At 44.3% G+C, this 17,162-nt stretch overlaps 1 protein-coding gene across 2 annotated transcripts; it reads right to left on the minus strand.

The window, feature by feature from the left end:
- Window positions 1-1,131: 1,131 nt before the first annotated feature.
- Window positions 1,132-11,342, minus strand: ZNF575 (zinc finger protein 575). Of its 2 annotated transcripts, XM_087876362.1 has the most exons (4): window positions 10,172-11,275; window positions 8,999-10,122; window positions 5,940-6,053; window positions 1,132-3,764 (listed from the first exon to the last, which is right to left on the minus strand). In XM_087876362.1, exons 2-4 carry the CDS (start codon window positions 9,069-9,071, stop codon window positions 3,067-3,069), a joined length of 885 nt encoding a protein of 294 aa, XP_087732488.1. In that variant the 5' UTR covers window positions 9,072-10,122; window positions 10,172-11,275; the 3' UTR covers window positions 1,132-3,066. The 2 variants fall into 2 exon arrangements, with proteins under 2 accessions (XP_087732488.1, XP_087732489.1); XM_087876363.1 differs by lacking the exon at window positions 8,999-10,122 and having other exon boundaries at window positions 11,211-11,342.
- Between the last annotated feature and the right edge of the window lie 5,820 nt (window positions 11,343-17,162).

Below are 17,162 nucleotides of genomic sequence, written 5' to 3' on the forward strand. Positions count from 1 at the left end.
CGCCACGATGTAAAAAAAGATGTGGAGATTCTAGAAAGAGTGCAGAGAAGAGCAACCAAGATGATTAGGGGACTGGAGGCTAAAACATAAGTGAAGAGAAGGACCAGGGGAGACATGATAGCAGTGTTCCAATATCTCAGGGCTTGCCCCAAAGAAGAGGGAGTCAAGCTCTTCTCCAAAGCACCTGAAGGCAGGACAAGAAGCAACGGGTGGAAACTAATCAAGGAGAGAAGCAACTTAGAACTAAGGAGAAAATTCCTGACAGTTACAACAATGAATCAGTGGAACAACTTGCCTCCAGAAGTTGTAAATGCTCCAACACTGGAAGTTTTTAAGAAGAGATTGGACAGCCATTTGAGTGAAATAGCACAGGGTTCCTTGCCTGAGCAGGGGGTTGGACTAGAAGACCTCCAAGGCCCCTTCCAACTGTTATTCTAATTCTACCTTCTTTGCCATCCAAGATGCAGAAATGGGGCTTTTGGGAATACAGGCAGTCCTTGATTTACTACCGGTTGCTTAGTGACCATTCAAAGTTACGACATACCCACCCAAAGGAACTTAAGACCTGGTTCTGAAGTTCAGATGGCCACCTTCCCCTCCCCCCAGGGCCACAAGCAATCCTAGTTGGATGTTCGACAACTGGCCCTCATTTATGACCATTGGCAGCATCTCATGATCACATGACCACGTTTTACTTTCCCCCCTCCCCCCCCTTTTTTTATGTGTGTCAAAAACAGCTCATAGCGAACAATGGATTCGTTTTACAACGGCTACAAAAAAAATAACGGGTCTGGTTATGTGATGACGTTGGTTTTATGATCATCACAACTTATGGACAATAGGCAGGGGCCCTTCTGGTCATTAAGTTGAGGTCTACCAATACACAGATTCTTTCAAGCTCAGGGATCTCCAACCTTGGCAACTTTAAGCCTGTTAAGACTTCAACTCCCAGAATTCCCCAGCCAGCAAAGCTGAATTCTGGGAGTTGAAGTCCGCCAGGCTTAAAGTTGCCAAGGTTGGAGACCCCTGTTCTAGCTCACATGCTGGACCTTCCCTCTGTGACCGATTGACCTTAAAACCCCCCAACCTTTTTCTCACACGCACCAAGCATACCTTAACTTCAAAACGGTGTTTTGCTTTCATATTTTATTTTATTTCAAGAAAAATAAGACAAAAACTCCAGCATCTAATGGAGCTTTCCTTTTTGTTTTGTTTTTTTACTACGGCTACAAACAGACTAGGAACCAATCACACATACTTCCACCTGCCTTTCACCCAAATCTGAATTATAGGGAAGTCGGCGTGTGCTAGTTTGTGGGGAAGTGGAAAGATGTACTGCAGGTAGCCCTCGACTTACTTTCAGTTCGTTTTGTGACCGTTGAAAGTTACAAGAGCACTGGAAAAAGTGACACACAGATCATTTTCCCACTTAACGACCGTTGCAGCATTCCCCCACGGTCACATGATCAGAATTCAAACACTGGGCAACTGACTCATATTTATGACAGTGGCAGAGTCCCCGGGCTCATGTGATTATCTTCTGACCAGCAGTCAATGGGGAAGCCAGATTTTGTTTAATAACCGTGTTAACTAACTTAACAACTGCAGTGATTCGCTTAACAGCACTGGCAAGAAAGGTTGTAAAATGGAGCAAAACTCACTTAACAAATGTCTCGCTTAGCAACTGAACCTCTGGGCTCAATTGTGTTCGTAAGTCGAGGACTACCTGTACTAGGTTTTACCAGCTATTGAAAAAAAAAGTGTGTGTATTAATTGTGGATAGCAGTGAAAAGCGGACTTGAGTCTAGAAGAGCACGGGAGAGAAATGGGTGGAGAGAAAAATCCGAGAGGGAACTTAATATTCAATAATGAGTGCAAAATGGAAACTTTCGGTGTCTTTAGGCATGTGGTACAAGTAAACCAAACACATAGGAGTTAACAAGGAAGCAGGCTATAAAATTGTGTGTAGTACATGGTGAAAATAAAATTATACAGTCCCTTTTAGCCCGAGAAATTCATGTGTAAAATCTGCTTTCTATTCGTGCTACCGATGCATTTGCTTCACCCTTAATACACTACCCACACTAATCCTGAAGTGGCCTGAGGCATCTTTTGATGCAACGTGTAAACGACAAACCTAGACGGTGGCGTGAATTTGCCGATTTTTCTTGCTTCTACAACCCCTTTAAAACATAAATGTTGCCTACTCTTTCCTGGCATTTGTGCCTTAAGTGATCCCACTGGTGGATTTCACCAATTGCCACGTTGTCAGACTCCGCTTTTGTTTTGTAAAACAAAAAAAAATCAAAGAGATTTCTTCTTTAAAGTAGACACAACTCCTGTCCAATATGATGTGCTCAGTTCATGCATATTAAACCTCCCGATTTCCACGGCCAAAAGGTTGACTGGTCAAGGCAGCTGCAACGTAGCCCCCTGTATAATGCACAGTGAAGATACAAGTTATAGACCCTTGGATGACAGGTATGCTGAGTTCCACATTCTGACACAAGCATGCACCAGTTGAGCATAAAACAAAACTATACACGGCCACAGACAGAGATTTCTCCTTTTGTGCAAAGCACACAACAGATTCTGCTCTGGTGCAGACATTCTCTAAATGCAATTAGTGTGGGAATCTCAACGGTGGGGTTTTTTTTTGTTTTTTGTTTTGTTTTGTTGGCACGGAACTGACGTGGACAATGGAGGGACCAGGATTGTGTCTGGTGAGAACCGGAAGGTTAAAACTGAGGCAAAACAAATCGCGAAGGTGCAGAAGTCTGCATAACTTAAACCAGGTGGTAGAATAGGCCATCGGTCACTGCAGAAACAAGGTTACCAGAACAGCGTTCAGCATGGCGCGCACAACTTGGCCTCTTGAGGGGGAGCCTGTCCTGCGGCAGTTTTGCCATCAAAGCCGAGAACAGAGAAGTTATGGGTTGCTGGAGGTTACGGTGCAACCCTGAGCTCCACCATAACTTTCCATTATTTACAACGATCCCACAGCTACCAAGTTTTCAAATTATCCGAGTTTCTCCCTGCGCCCTCGCAGAGCCCAGCGGTTCCAACTTAGGGCCTGTCTCCACTGCTGTGGCTTTTGTCCTGGGCTAAGTCATCGCCTGCTTCTCCATCCTCGTGCACCCGTTGGTGAAGGGTGAGGTTGCGCAGCTGCCGGAAGCTCTTGCTGCAGCGCATACACGGGTAAGGCCGCCCCGCTGCGGTGGCCGCGTGGATCTGTTGATGAGCAGCCAGTTTGGAAGGGTAGCAAAAACTCTTCCCGCAGCGGCTGCAGGGGTACGGCCGCTGCCCCGTGTGCGTGCGGCGGTGGGCAGCCAGCTTGGAAGGATAGCAGAAGCTCTTGGGGCAATCGGCACATTTATACGGGCGCTCCGGCGTGTGAATCCACTGGTGGGCGGCCAGCTTGGAGCGATGTCCGAAGCGCTTGGGGCACAGAGAGCAGGGGAAGGGGCGCTCCCCAGTGTGCGTACGTCGGTGGGCGGCCAACTTGGATGGATAGCTAAAACTCTTGGGGCAGTCGGGGCATTTATAGGGGCGTTCGGCGCAATGAGTCCATTGGTGGGTGGCCAGTTTGGAGCGGTAGACAAAGCGCTTGCCACAGTCTTTGCATTGATAGGGACGATCGGAAGGCAAGACAGCGGGAGGCCGCCGCCGGCGGGGACGGGGTGGCTTGGGAGACTCCGTGGCGGGTGGGGAAGACAGAGTCGAGGGCGAAGGTGATTTGGTATTCTCTTTCAAGGCTTGAGAATCTGAAAGGAAGGGAGAAAAAATTAAAATATTAAATAAATAGAGGATTCCTTACCAAACACTCCATTTTCCTGCCTCAAATTTGTGCTGTTTGCCAATTATTCTGCAGGTAGAATACAGGCAGTCCTTGCTTAACAACCACTTGTCCAGCAACTAGTCAAAGTTACAATGGCCCTGAATGAGAGGGTTTTTATGACGGATTCTCATCGTTGTGGCTGTTGGTGATGACGATTCGGTAAGCCGCTAGGCCATCGCCTTGCCATTGCAACATCCCAGCAACTTGTGGTCGCTGGGATGTCGCAGTTTTGACATCCAAATTTGGTTGCTACACAACTGGCAGCGTTTACAATGGTTGTAGCATCTCATGATTGCCATTTGTGACCTTCGCTGCCAGCCTCCGATGAGCAAAGTCAGTAGGGAAGCTGGCAGAAGATCATAGACGGTGATTCTGCGCCCACAGGATGCTCCAACTGTGTAGGATTCGCCTAACGAGAGCAATGGGGGACAGCAGGAACTGCCATCATTAAGTTGAGGCAGTCATATGAAGTTGTGCTTTATGACTGTCGCTAAGTGACAGAGTTCCCAGTCCCAATTACAGTCAGTAAATGAGGACTACCTATATTTGACATTAGGCAAAGGTTAAATGGAGGGAATCGTGGGTTTTTTTTAAGTATTTGCTGTTTTATCCAAAGAATGCATCGTGATCTTTTGGATTTGCACAATTTGGAGAAGCACAACTTTTTCCATTGTTTGTGCAAACAATACCGTGTTTCCCCGAAAATAAGACCCTGTCTTTTTTATTTATTTATATTTTTATATATATATATATATATATATGTGTGTGTGTGTGTTTTCTCAGGTTTTCGCGGGTGTTTGTATGTAGGTCTTTGGTTATTCGAGTCTTCTCCCACGTAAAATTGGAAGTGTCTTGGCGACGTTTCGACGAAGTCTCATTCGTCAACTTCAGGCTGGTGTTCTCGGCTTCGTGCTTCCAGGAGCACCTGGAGCACCTGCTCCTGGAAGCACGAAGCCGAGAACACCAGCCTGAAGATGACGAATGAGACTTCGTCGAAACGTCGCCAAGACACTTCCAATTTTACGTGGGAGAAGACTCGAATAACCAAAGACCTACATATATATATATATATATATATATATATATATATATATATATATATATATATATAATATATATATATTGCCACCAAAAAAGGCACCATCTTATTTCCGGTGGGGGGAGGTGGGGATGTCATCCATTGACTCACCTTACTTGCGTGTGTCACCACCGGCATCCTTTTCGCTGTCAGAGGCCTTCAGGAACTTTTTTGGCCGGCAAGGCTTTCCTGAAGGATCGATCCGGAGCTCTGTTATTGGCTGCAGAGGCCTTCAGGAAAGCCTTGCCAGCTGCAGAAGAAATGGGCCAGCAAGGCAGGTTTCGGGGTGTGCGAGGCCTGGCTGCAACTGTCCGAAGGTAAGTAGTAGGGCAGCTCCACCCCCGCATCCCCACCCTAATTTACCGTACTTTTCGGAGTATAAGTCACACCTTTTTTACCCAACAAAGAGGGTGAAAATCTGGGTGCATCTTATACTTCGAATGTAGCCCCGCCCAGCCTCTCAAATGGAAGTTTCAGAGGCTGAAAAAAGCCTCTGAAAGAAGCTTCAGAAAAAAAGCCTCTGAAAGAAGTTTCAGAAAAAAAGCCTCCGAAACAGAGCTTCAGAAAAAATGCCTCTGAAACTTCAGAGGCTTTTTTTCTGAAGCTCTGTTTCGGAGGCTTTCAGAGGCAGAAAAAAAAGTTTTTTCTGAAACAGTGTTTCAGAAGTTTCAGAGGCTGAAAAAAAAGCAAGGCACAGAACTCACAACCAACAAACCTGTTTCTAAAATTCACCTTTGGGAACAGTTGATTGGGGGTATTCCGGGAGGCCGATCCACCTGCCAATCAGTTTTTTTCTTATTTTCCTCCCAAAAACTAAGGTGCGTCTTATACTCCAGTGCATCTTATACTCCGAAAAATATGGTAATTTTTACCCACGCACCCTGGAGAGGGTGGAGTCTTAATTAGGATTTATATTGGGTGAACATGTAAAAAAATATCAAACTAGGTCTTAGTTTCGGAGTAGGTCGTATTTTCGGGGAAACACTGTAAAACAACCACATTCCTCACCAAGCTTTTCCTTACCTGTGACACTGCTACTCAGCGGGTTGCTCACCACTCCGTTCTTGCTATTGCTCACGCAGGGCTTTTCCCCCCTTTCCAGCATGAGGACAAGGGTTGGTCGGGTGAGAATATAACCTGCAGGCATGGGAGTTGGGGGGTGGGTAGAGAATAAAGTGGGGAGGGGGAGTTGGAGAGAATTCAGGTTCAGTTTTAAACAAGCTTTATACATCCTTTCAGAAAAGAAATCTACCCTAAACAAAACAGGGTTTGTTTTACCAAACGATGCATGCCTGAAAATTATCTCACTAACTATTAGAAATCTACTAGAACTGCCTCTTTTAGTGTCCGTTTGCAGTTTCAGCAGGGATGAAAAAGTAACTTTGGGATCAGTCTTCCTATTTACCACCCATTCAGGTCTGTACAAGTAGTCCTCGACTTATAATGGGTTGCTTAGCAACCATTCAAAATTACGACGGAGCCTGAAAATGGGATTTGTGACACGGATTCGAAGATCTGACATCTGCCCGCTCATCGCCTGAGGTCATGTGACCACATTTTGTGCACACGGCAAAATGGCCTGCATTTATGGCTGTTTGTGGCATTCATGTCACGTGACTCGGTCTTACGAAGTTTTTGTTAGAAACTGGTGTTTACTTCTGATTTCCGGCCAAAATGTGTAACCCAAACAATGGGTTCGCTTAATGACTGCCAGATTTGCTTAATGATCGCTGCAAAAAATGCTTGAAAAATCAGGCGTAGTCCTGTGGTTATTCACTTTATGACTGTTCTGGCCGGGGGATTCTGGGAGTTGAAGTCCACCCATCTTCAAGCTTCCAAGGTTGAGAAATACTGCCTTAGGGGCTCTCCCTGTATCTCACAAGGCCCTGGGATCCAATTACGGCGTGATTCTTCTATTGCTCAACTTGGCATAAGTGTGGAGTTGCTATGGCAACATGTTCAGAATACAGGCCGGAGAAGAGAAACTAGTATATTGATGGGAGAAATGAGATGTGCTACCAGAGTTCAGCTGCTCTGAGCAAAGGGGGAGGAGGGAAGGGAGGGGTGGGCAACAAGAAAAATGGGGGCTTGAACAACCAGAGATGAAGGATTCTCTGGAACTGGAGGGTACCCCCCCCCCATTTTATTGAATCAAAACTGTGCATTAGAAAATGCAAAACGTGGGAGATGCGGGTGCATTTCTACCCTGGCATCCACATACAGAAAGCCACGGAATGTGGACTATAACCCCCCCCACACACACACCCAAATTGCATTGCCAGCAGCCAAGCTGGTGGAGGCCAGAGGATGCTGAAACACAAAACATCTGGAAGCTCGTTCTTGGAACTATATGGCTCGAGGCGTCCGGAGAAAACTGCAGATATTAGAATTGCAGTTTCTAGGCAATTCTAGGCCGCAACCTGTCTAGAACTGCGAGGGAGGCTTTTAAAGATGCCAAATATCAAATTGAGAGTAGTTCATGGCATATCTTCGATTCCACAGAAATTGACAAATTCCTTGCTTAGCACTGGAAAGTCTGTTCCCAATTGTGATCATAAGTTGAGGACCACCTGTCCTGTATAACAGGGGTCTCCAACCTTGGCAACTTTAAGCCTGTCGGACTTCAACTCCCAGAATTCCCCAGCCAGCAAAGCTCTCCTGTCGGACTTCAACTCCCAGAATTCCCCAGCCAGCAAAGCTCTCCTGTCGGACTTCAACTCCCAGAATTCTGGGAGTTGAAGTCCGCCAGGCTTAAAGTTACCAAGGTTGGGGACCCCTGCTATATAACACTCAAGGCAGCCCATCATAGCCAATAAGAATCGATCGGAATTGTTGACTCTCAGCTGGGGAGTCAGTCTGCCCCCTTCAAATGCTGTTTGTGGGAACCCAGCGTGCACTATTAGAATTTATTTCTCAGCAAACCTGCAAGGAATTGGGATACCATGGTGAAGGTTGGCGGGGCTGAATTCAGAAAAAGGGTGTCTGTAAATAGGGGTGATCAGAGATACTGCACCCCAGTTCATGCAAGCATTAACCACCACCCCCGCCTTTTAGCCTGCCCAGAAGGGTTCTGTATTCAAATTCTGGTGCATTCTGATCAGCGGCGGCTGTCGCAAACCCCGATGGCGCCAAAACAATGACAGAAGTTACTGTATGTCGAGTGGCTTTGGATACGAGAGGCCTATACGTCTAATAAATAACCTAATAAAATAAAAGCAAGTGGTGCTTTTGGGTGTGATGACATCACCGGGATGTCATCGTCTGCCCAATTCTGGTTCTCCAACCCAGCATCGTTTTGCACCTAAAAAGGCCGCCATCCCATGAAATCAAGGCCCAAGCCCTATAAAACAAGAGCATGCATGCCCCTCCCAACCAGGTTTCACACAACCTAGAATAACAAAGTTGGAAGGGACCTTGGAGGTCATCTAGTCCACCTCCCTTGCACGAGCAGGAGACCCTACAGACATGCTTCAGCTCAACCCGCTAACCCGGCTAGACATTCACCAAGGAGGAGGAAACAGCAGTTTAGTTTTAAACCCTGGGTTTGGCCGCTGACTGCCTCTTCCTTTCCAACCTCCCTTTGCCAGAACCTAGTAAAATAGATGAATTCACTTCCCAGGGTTGTGTGTATTGTAATGAACGACGCTTGGGGAGGGGAGGGAAGAGAGATCCCCTCTGGATCTGTCAGGCTAACCCTTCCCCCTAACAGGCCGCTATTCTCACCCACTCACCCACCCCCAAACCAAACCCACCCACCCAATCCCCGCATCAATATGGCCTGAAATTGAGTGCCGGTGCGATCACAGATTTGCCCCCCCGACCAAAAGCAGATTTTGCTGCAATGCACCCGAGTTAAAAAAAAAAAAAAGCCGGCTTTGCTTGTTTGCAAGCGGGGTGGGAGAGGGACGGATCTCCCCCTCCTCTGTTTTTCGCCAGCCGAGAGCCCCGCGTGAAGCCCAGCTGGATGGGGAGGGAGGGGAGCTTCCCACCATCATCCCTTCCCTCCCCAGCATCGCCTGCAACGGGCATGGTCCTCCCTGCATCCTTCCCTCCATCAGAGCATCCTTCCTGCCGTCACTCACCCGGCCGGGAATCAGTGCCGGCTTCAGGCTGCCTCTGGGGTCTTCCCTTCATGAGCCGATCGCGCCGGGTCATGCTGTCCCCGCGGGGAGCCGGGCGCAGCGCCCCACCGCATCCCTTCCAGAGCCGGAGCCAGGAGAAAGCGAGGCTTAAAACCCGGCAAGCCACAGGGAGGCTCCGCCGCGCTCGGCCAATGGGCACCTTCCCGTTATTTTCTCTCTCAGCAGAGAGAGGCAGGCAGGCGATGAGGTAGCTGTGACGGAAGCAGCTTTCCCTTGGCTGCCTTCACACAACCTGCCTGAACCCGGGTCAGCCGCTTCTGCGCATCTGGAGGTTGGGGGGAAGGTGCTTTTTTTGGTTTGGTTTCTGGTTGGGATTTTTTTTTTTTTTTGGCTAACCTCTTTCTTGCCTTTTTTTTTAAAAAAAATTATAAATAACTCAAAAGGCATTGAATACAGCTGGTCCTCGACTTACAACAGTTTGTTTAGGGACCGACCGTCCGAAGTTGCCACGGCACTGGAAAAAGCGACTCGTGACCCTTTTTCAAACTTACGACCGTTGCAGCATGAGCCCCGTGGTCATGGGATATATTTGGATGCTGGACAACTAGTTCGTACTTATGACGGGTTGCAGTGTCCCGAGGTCCCCTTTTGCGACCTTCTCACCAGCAAAGTCAAAAAGGGGGGGGAAGGCAGATTTACTTAATGACCGTGTGACTAACGTAAGAACTTCTGTGATTCGCTTAACAACTGTGGCAAGAAAGGTCGTAAAATGGGGCAAAATTCACTTAGCAAATGTCTCACCTAGCAACTTATATTTTGGGCTCAATTGTGGCCGAACGTCGAGGATTACCTGTATACCTAATGCTCCTTCCTACTCTTTTCCCTACAACAACCCTGTGAGGTGGGTCGGGCACAGAAAGAAGAAGGTTCCTCCAGCTGGTTTTCATGCCTAAGGTGAAACTGATTGTTTCTTGGTTTTTAGCCTGGTCCAGAAACTAAATGAAGCTCTTGTGTGAATGCAGCCAGAGGCAGCAAGGTAACCCATCCCTGAACAAGTCTTCCTCTTGGCCTCCCCCGCCAGTTGTGTGTACAGTCTGTGGCAGAGCTTATACATCCTGCTAAACCTTGGTTTGTTCAATTACAGACAGGTAAAACTTACGCATCCTGCTAAACCTTGGTTTGTTCAATTACAGACAGGTAAAACTTATGCTAAACCTTGGTTTGTTCAATGACAGACAGGTCAAAACTTATACATCCTGCTAAACCTAGGTTTGTTCAATTACAGCCAGCTAAATCTCCTAAATCATGTCAAACCCTGGTGGCTGGATCAACAAGCCACATTACAGCTTGTAATCACAGCCTCTCTTCCCAGTTCCCACTCCAGATGACTCTTAATTCCTATCTTAGTTTTCTCTTCCAAGAAAGCCAAAGCTGGATATTTCTAGTTTTCTTCCATTTTCTATGCAACCAAAATCCTTTGGATGATTTGCAAAATTAATCAAACATGACTTTTTTTTACCAATCATGTATGTTTTTGGGGTCATGGCTTTCAACTCGCTGGTTGGGAATACTGGGAGTTGTAGTCCCACATGTTAGGAAACCAGAACGAGGCGACTATAGGATCCTGGGGTTAAGTTGCAGAATAAGAGCAGCATAATGTCATGAGGATTTCTTGGAATTTGATCTTTGTAATCACACAGCTGCGGATCTTCTCCCGATCCCCGCCTTTAGCAATCATGATCCCGCAACTCGGGCCCAATTCACACAAGACGCCCTTGTTTCTGGGGATCCAAAAGCATAAAAAAAAACCTAACAAAATTTGCATTTACAGATGGATTGCATGCATACCCAGCAGGCTAAATCTGCCCTAGAACTAACCAAGGTTTGCAGCTGGTTGCCAATGCAACCCCCGGGGTTTGCTTATCCAGGTTGTGTGAATGCAGCCCCACCCGGGGTTGGGAGGGGAGGGTTTGCGCCCTATCCTAACAAGCGCGCCTGCAATTTGTCCACGTGACCTTTACTCAAGATAGCAAGCAAGCAAGCGGAAGAAAGGGAGGGGGGGAAAAAACTCATTTCAAGTTATGTGTTTTTTTTTTAAAAAAAAAATATGCATGCCCCTTTTTAAAAACCGAGGACAGAACGAAACGTTCAGCAAACACGCAACCCCGGCCGCGCAAAAGCCACGCGAGCGAAAGGAACGCATCGATTCTACCTGCAGGGAAATCAACTGAGCCAAACCGCGTTGAGAAAATGTTCGCCTGGACGCAACCACGTTCCGGGATGAGCCCCCCCTCCGTCTCTTGGCCTTATGGTTTCGCCCAAGGAGAGAGGGCAAAGGAATGACGTCGAACGGCGGCCGGTAAGGGACAAAATTTAATCTCGTTTGTTTTTAAGATGCGCCTCCGGAATTTTTTCGGAAACTTGGCGTGGCGAGTTAAATGAGTGTCCCGATACCGCAGGGTGGTGGTTGTTTTTTTTTCCCACGGACCCTGAGTTTTAGTTGTAATCGGGCATTTGGAAAAAGTGAAGTTTCACCGGGCTCAAAACCCTTTCAGCAATTTTTATTTATTTATTTTATTTATTTATTTTGTCAAGCATATATAAGATTACATCATAATAGTAATAGTAATAACAACAACAACAACAACAACAATAATAATAACAAAACAACAACAACAACAATAATAATAACAAAACAACAACAACATGTTACCACCACCACCAACAACAACATGTTACCACCAACAGCAAATGCCGCCTCTGCAATGAGAAAGAAGAGACAGTCGACCACCTGATCAGTGGGTGCAGCAAAATTTCACAAACTGACTACCTACAACGCCATGACCGTCTTGCTAAGATCATTCACTGGAAATTGTGCCAGAAGTTTGGATTTGAGTACAGCAAAAACCACTGGGAACATCAGGTTGAGAAAGTTTTAGAGAAGGAGAAACTCAAGATCTTGTGGGACTTTAGGATTCAGACTGACAGGCACTTGGTCCACAACACACCTGACATAACAATAGTTGAAAAGAAAAAAGCATGGTTCATTGACATTGCAATACCTGGTGATGCACGGATTGAAGATAAGCAGCAAGAAAAAAATCACAAAGTATCGGGACTTGCAAATTGAAGTTGAGCGACTGTGGAAAAAGAAATTGTGTGTTGTCCTGATTGTAACTGGAGCCCTTGGAGCAATACCCAAAGGGCTACCCCGCTATTTAGAAATTCTAAATTTGCCGGACTTGAACATTTTGACTCTACAAAAAACCACCTTACTCAGAACAGCTTACATCCTCCGACGATACCTTAACAGTTCCTAGGTCCTTGGTTAGGACTCGAGCTGCTGAGCTATTAACCAGCCTCAAAGGCTGTGAATCTCACTAAAGATTAACCAATAAATAATAATAATAATAATAATAATAATAATAATAATAATAATAATAATAATTATTATTATTATTCAATACCAGTCATTTGGTATTTGTGACACATTTTTAAATGTCCAGTTGATTGAGTTTCATTTTTAATGAATAAAAGAGAATAATAATTCAAATTTTGACCGGAAAACACGCAAACTTTTGAATATGTACCAGCTTTACATCCACGAAGTGACATCGACAGGTTGTACCTGGCAAGAAAAATAGGGGGTAGAAGAAGAAAAACGAAGTTTGAATGATTACATGAACCAAAGTACCAAAAAATTGCTGCAGGCTGTGAAAATGGAGAACATTATAAAAACAACAGAAACAAAGACAGAATATAAGGAAAAACAGCTGGATGACAGATTAAATAGATGGGAAATTAAAGCTTTGCATGGACAGCACTTGAAAAACATTGAAGGAAAATGTGATGACAACTTTACATGGGCATGGCTTAAGATGGGAACCATCAAGAAAGAAACGGAGGGTTTAATACTCACTGCTCAAGAACAAGCACTACAAACTAATGCCATGAATGCAAAGATACAAAAATCCACTGACAATCCAAACTGTCGACTTTGCAACAACAAAGTCGAAACTGTTTCACATTTAATATGCGAATGCAGCAAAATCGCACAAACTGATTACAAAACTAGACACGACTGAGTTACTAAATTAGTCCACTGGTCATTATGTAGAAAATACGACTTTCCTGTATCCAAAAAGTCATGAGAACATAAAGTGGAAAAAGTTATAGAAAATGAGAAGGTGAAGATCTTGTGGGACTTTCGAATACAGACTGATCGTCACTTGGAACACAATACGCCAGTTATCACAGTTGTCGAAAACCGAAACATACAATTTATTGACATTGGGGTACCAGGAGACACCAGAGTCGAAGAAAAAGAACTGGAAAAAATCATGAAATATTGCGACCTGGCCATCGAAACTACACAGAGGGGTTTTTTTTAAAGAAAAAGTAACTGTATTTACAGTATTATCAAAACCAACAAAATCTGATTATGGGATTGCATCATGTACTGCCTTGGTGCATGTACAATCTTTCCCCAATTTCCCTCAGTATGAATCACAGAAATGATGCAAATTATGCTCCGGTGCGTTTCTGAACATTTAGTCTAGATTTTTTTTTTTTTTTTTGACATTTGGCTGACCCCACATTAAAATGGTGCAATTGCCGGAATTAGGGACTCTTACATCACCCGTCTCATGACAGTGCAAAATAGGAATTGCATGTTGTACTTGCTACAGCACTCTGCCCACCTTAATGGGCTGCTTGCTTGCTGGAATTCCCAAAAGCATCTCTGAGAAAAAGACAAAGTTGTAATACCACACAATTGAAGTTGGCAGCTCTTTGTCCTACAAAAGAAGGGGGTTTGTACAAAAAAGCTGCATGTAGTAACTTAACAACTCGTAAAAGCCAGTTTGGTCTAGTGGCAAAGGAACCATGCTAGAAAACCAGGAGATGGTGAGTTCTAGTCCCACCTTAGCTTGAAGAATCACCTAGGTGCCAATCACTCACAGGCAAGCCCATCTCACAGGGTTGTTGTTGGGAAAAACAGGAGGAGGAACGAGTATTGTGTGTCTTTGCTACCTTGAGTTGCTTATAAAGAAATAAAGGTGAAATAAAAATCAAATAAAATTGTTCCTAAGGTTATTGGAGGCTAGTCATAATTAAGTGCTAATCACTACCATTTCAGCACTGTCCTCACCCACTCAAAGACAAAATCTGTGCATGCGCAGAGGGTAAAAACACATTACTTCCTGGTTAAAACCAGGAAGTAACAACACCCAGGGGGTGGGCGGAGTCTCGCGCCACCATCGCTACCAGTTCTCCGAACCACCTGCCAGAATCGCTACCGGATCGTCCGAACCGGGAGCATTTCACTCCTGCCCCAACCCCTTTTAATTCTCCAAGCACTAGAGGACAGGTGAGGCAGTCCCCTAAGGAGGTTTTGATCTTGTTCTGTGCTTTGTTGCCATTGTACATTGTAGCTTTTGTATTTTTAGTTGCTAATTTTTAAAACTTTTTTTATTAATATTATGCACTTTTTATTAATATTATGCATTTATGTTGTACAGTCCCCAGAGTCACACGGCCTGAGGGGTGAAATGCTCCCGGTTCGGACCAAGTCTTCCGATCCGGTAGCGATGGCGGCGGGTGGTTCAGAGAACTGGTAGCAAAAATCCCTGCCCCCCACCCTCCATGCCCAGCTGAGCTGTGCGATCATCAGAGGCCGAAAAAATGCTTTTAAAAGAAAACAAAAGCCTCTGACGATCAGGCAACTCAGCTGGGATCATCAGAGCCTTTTAAAAGCATTTTTTAAACAACCTCTTCGACCCAAAGAGGGTTTTTTTTTTTTTAATTTGATTTATATGCTGCCCTTCTCCGGAGACTCAGGGCAGTTTACAATGCGTTAAGCAATAGCCTTCATACTTTTGTATATTTATACAAAGTCAGCTTATTGCCCCCACAAACTGGGTCCTCATTTTACCTACCTTAGAAAGGATGGAAGGCTGAGTCAACCTTGAGCCTTGGCGAGATTCGAACTTGCAGTAATTGCAGGCAGCTGAATGTTAATAACAGGCTATTAGTCTGCTGCGCCACCAGGCTCTTACCAGGTTGTAGAAAAAATGCTTTTAAAAGTAAAAAAAAAAAAAGTTGGCCATGCCCACCCAGTCACATTACCCCCCCCCCCAAGCCATGCCCACAGAACCGGTAGTAACAAATTTTACATTTCACCACTGCCCCAGAGTCACACGGCCTGAGTTGAATGACCTTGTAACTCTTGAAATAAATAAATGTGTCAGCATGACAAAGGAAGACTTCAACTGTGCAGTTGCAACTAGCATATTGACTTTTTCAATGACATTGCATTGGCCGGATGCACAATGGTAGCTGCTATGTTTTGATATTCAGAGAAATGCAAGAGATTAAAAGCCTGGAGACTAAAACATACGAAGAACAGTTGCAGGAACTGGGTATGGCTAGTCTAGAGAAAAGAAGGACTAGGGGACACATGATAGCAGTATTCCAGTGTTTGAGGGGCTGTCACAAGAAGAGGGGGTCAATCTATGCTCCAAAGCACAAGAAGGCAGGAGAAGAAGCAATGGATGGAAATTAATCAAGCAGAGAAGCAACCTGGAATTTAGAAGAAACTTCCTAACAATGAACAATTAACCAGTGGAACAGCTTTGCCTTCAGAAATTATGGATGCTTCATCACTGAATAGGGTTGCCAGGTCTGCTTCCAAAAAATAGTGGACAAGCGGGGGGGCGGGGGGTGTTAAGTAGTAAATTTTTTTTAAAAAAATTACAATTAAATTATATATTTTCTTACAAACATTTTAACACGTATTAAAATAATCACTTCAAAACTTTACTTAAAATTCAAAACATCAAATATATTATAATAATATGTAAAATATTAAATTACATTTTACTTTGCTGTCGTGTGTATTTTTTATTTGACTGCGCAGCTTTGATCAATTCTTTGTGTTTAAGGAATAATTCTTTAATTTCAGTACAACGTTGAGAAATATTAAAAAATATATAAAGTTCATTTTGAACTGATGGTACAAGCAGTCGGTTACGTTCGTCAGTCCACAAATTTCCCATGACGCTGAAAATTCGTTCAATGTTTGCATTTGATACCGGAATTGATGCACAATATTGGAACAGTTTCAGTAAACTCGGAGCTGGCTCTTTCTTGAAAAAGTACGTCCACTTATCAAGGGACGAATTGCCCTGCAGATGAACATGAACTTTGGTGTATTTGCACACTCCTCTCTTTTGTTTTAAAGAATTCGAAATCTCGCCGCTGTCACTCTTATCACTCGACGCCATTTTAGATCAGTCGACATAAGCTACAATACATTTTAAAAATGTGAACTGTACATAATTTTATAATATATTTTTATTTTAATCTCATCATTAATTTTTTCGGAGAATCGAGTTCAATGGATATTCGATCTTTGTCTCATTCTAACTTATGAAAAAAAAAGACAAAACCCGATTCTCCTATCCTTATTCTCTTAGACTGTACAGCTTTAGATTAAGTACCATTTCATCATAAAGCTTTTGAATAAAAAAAAATGTCCACTATTTTGTGAAAAAAAATAGTGAACGTAATGTGAAAAAAGCAGACTGTCCGCTCAAATAGTGGACACCTGGCAACCCTATCACTGAAGGTTTTAAAGTTTTTAAGAAAAGACTGGACAGTCACTTGTCTGAAATTGTATTGGGTCTACTGCTTGAGCATGGGGTTGGACTAGAAGACCTCCAAGGTCCCTTCAAGCTCTACTATGATTGATTGACAGTTATGCTCCCTTCTGCATATTCTTTGTACCAGTTTATATATCTTTCTTACTGAAAGATCCCCGTCATCAAAAATCTCTAGAGAGAACAGAAAATTCCATAGTCTTACAGAATAACCCATGACTTGAAGAAGGATAGCTAAAAAATTAGACCATACAGAGTAGATTTCTATTTTTTTGTGTGCTTTGCCCTGCTTTTCAAACATACTTTGGAGCAAAGACCATTGATAAAACAGTTTGAAGAGAGATGGAGCGTATGGGTGAATAAATAACTTAATTCATGAACTGGTAAAAGTCACACCCATGTTTATTATTCACCGTTTTACTCCAGCAATGTGAATTTTCAGGCTTCGTGTGACTTCGAGGTCAACAGAACAACCCTTCTTATCACATATGCTATCTTGGGTTCAT

The sequence above is a fragment of the Pantherophis guttatus genome, chromosome 10 (genome assembly GCF_059756535.1).
Source record: "Pantherophis guttatus breed Tessera chromosome 10, ASM5975653v1, whole genome shotgun sequence".
NCBI lineage: Eukaryota > Metazoa > Chordata > Lepidosauria > Squamata > Colubridae > Pantherophis > Pantherophis guttatus.

What these genes read in the sequence shown, in the direction of transcription:
- ZNF575 (XM_087876362.1), bottom strand. Translation starts at nt 9,071, where the DNA reads ATGACCCGGCGCGATCGGCTCATGAAGGGAAGACCCCAGAGGCAGCCT. An exon ending in CGGCACTGATTCCCGGCCGG is followed by an intron (nt 6,054 to 8,998) that starts GTGAGTGACGGC and finishes CCATGCCTGCAG; the next exon opens with GTTATATTCTCACCCGACCA. An exon ending in GCTGAGTAGCAGTGTCACAG is followed by an intron (nt 3,765 to 5,939) that starts GTAAGGAAAAGC and finishes CCTTCCTTTCAG; the next exon opens with ATTCTCAAGCCTTGAAAGAG.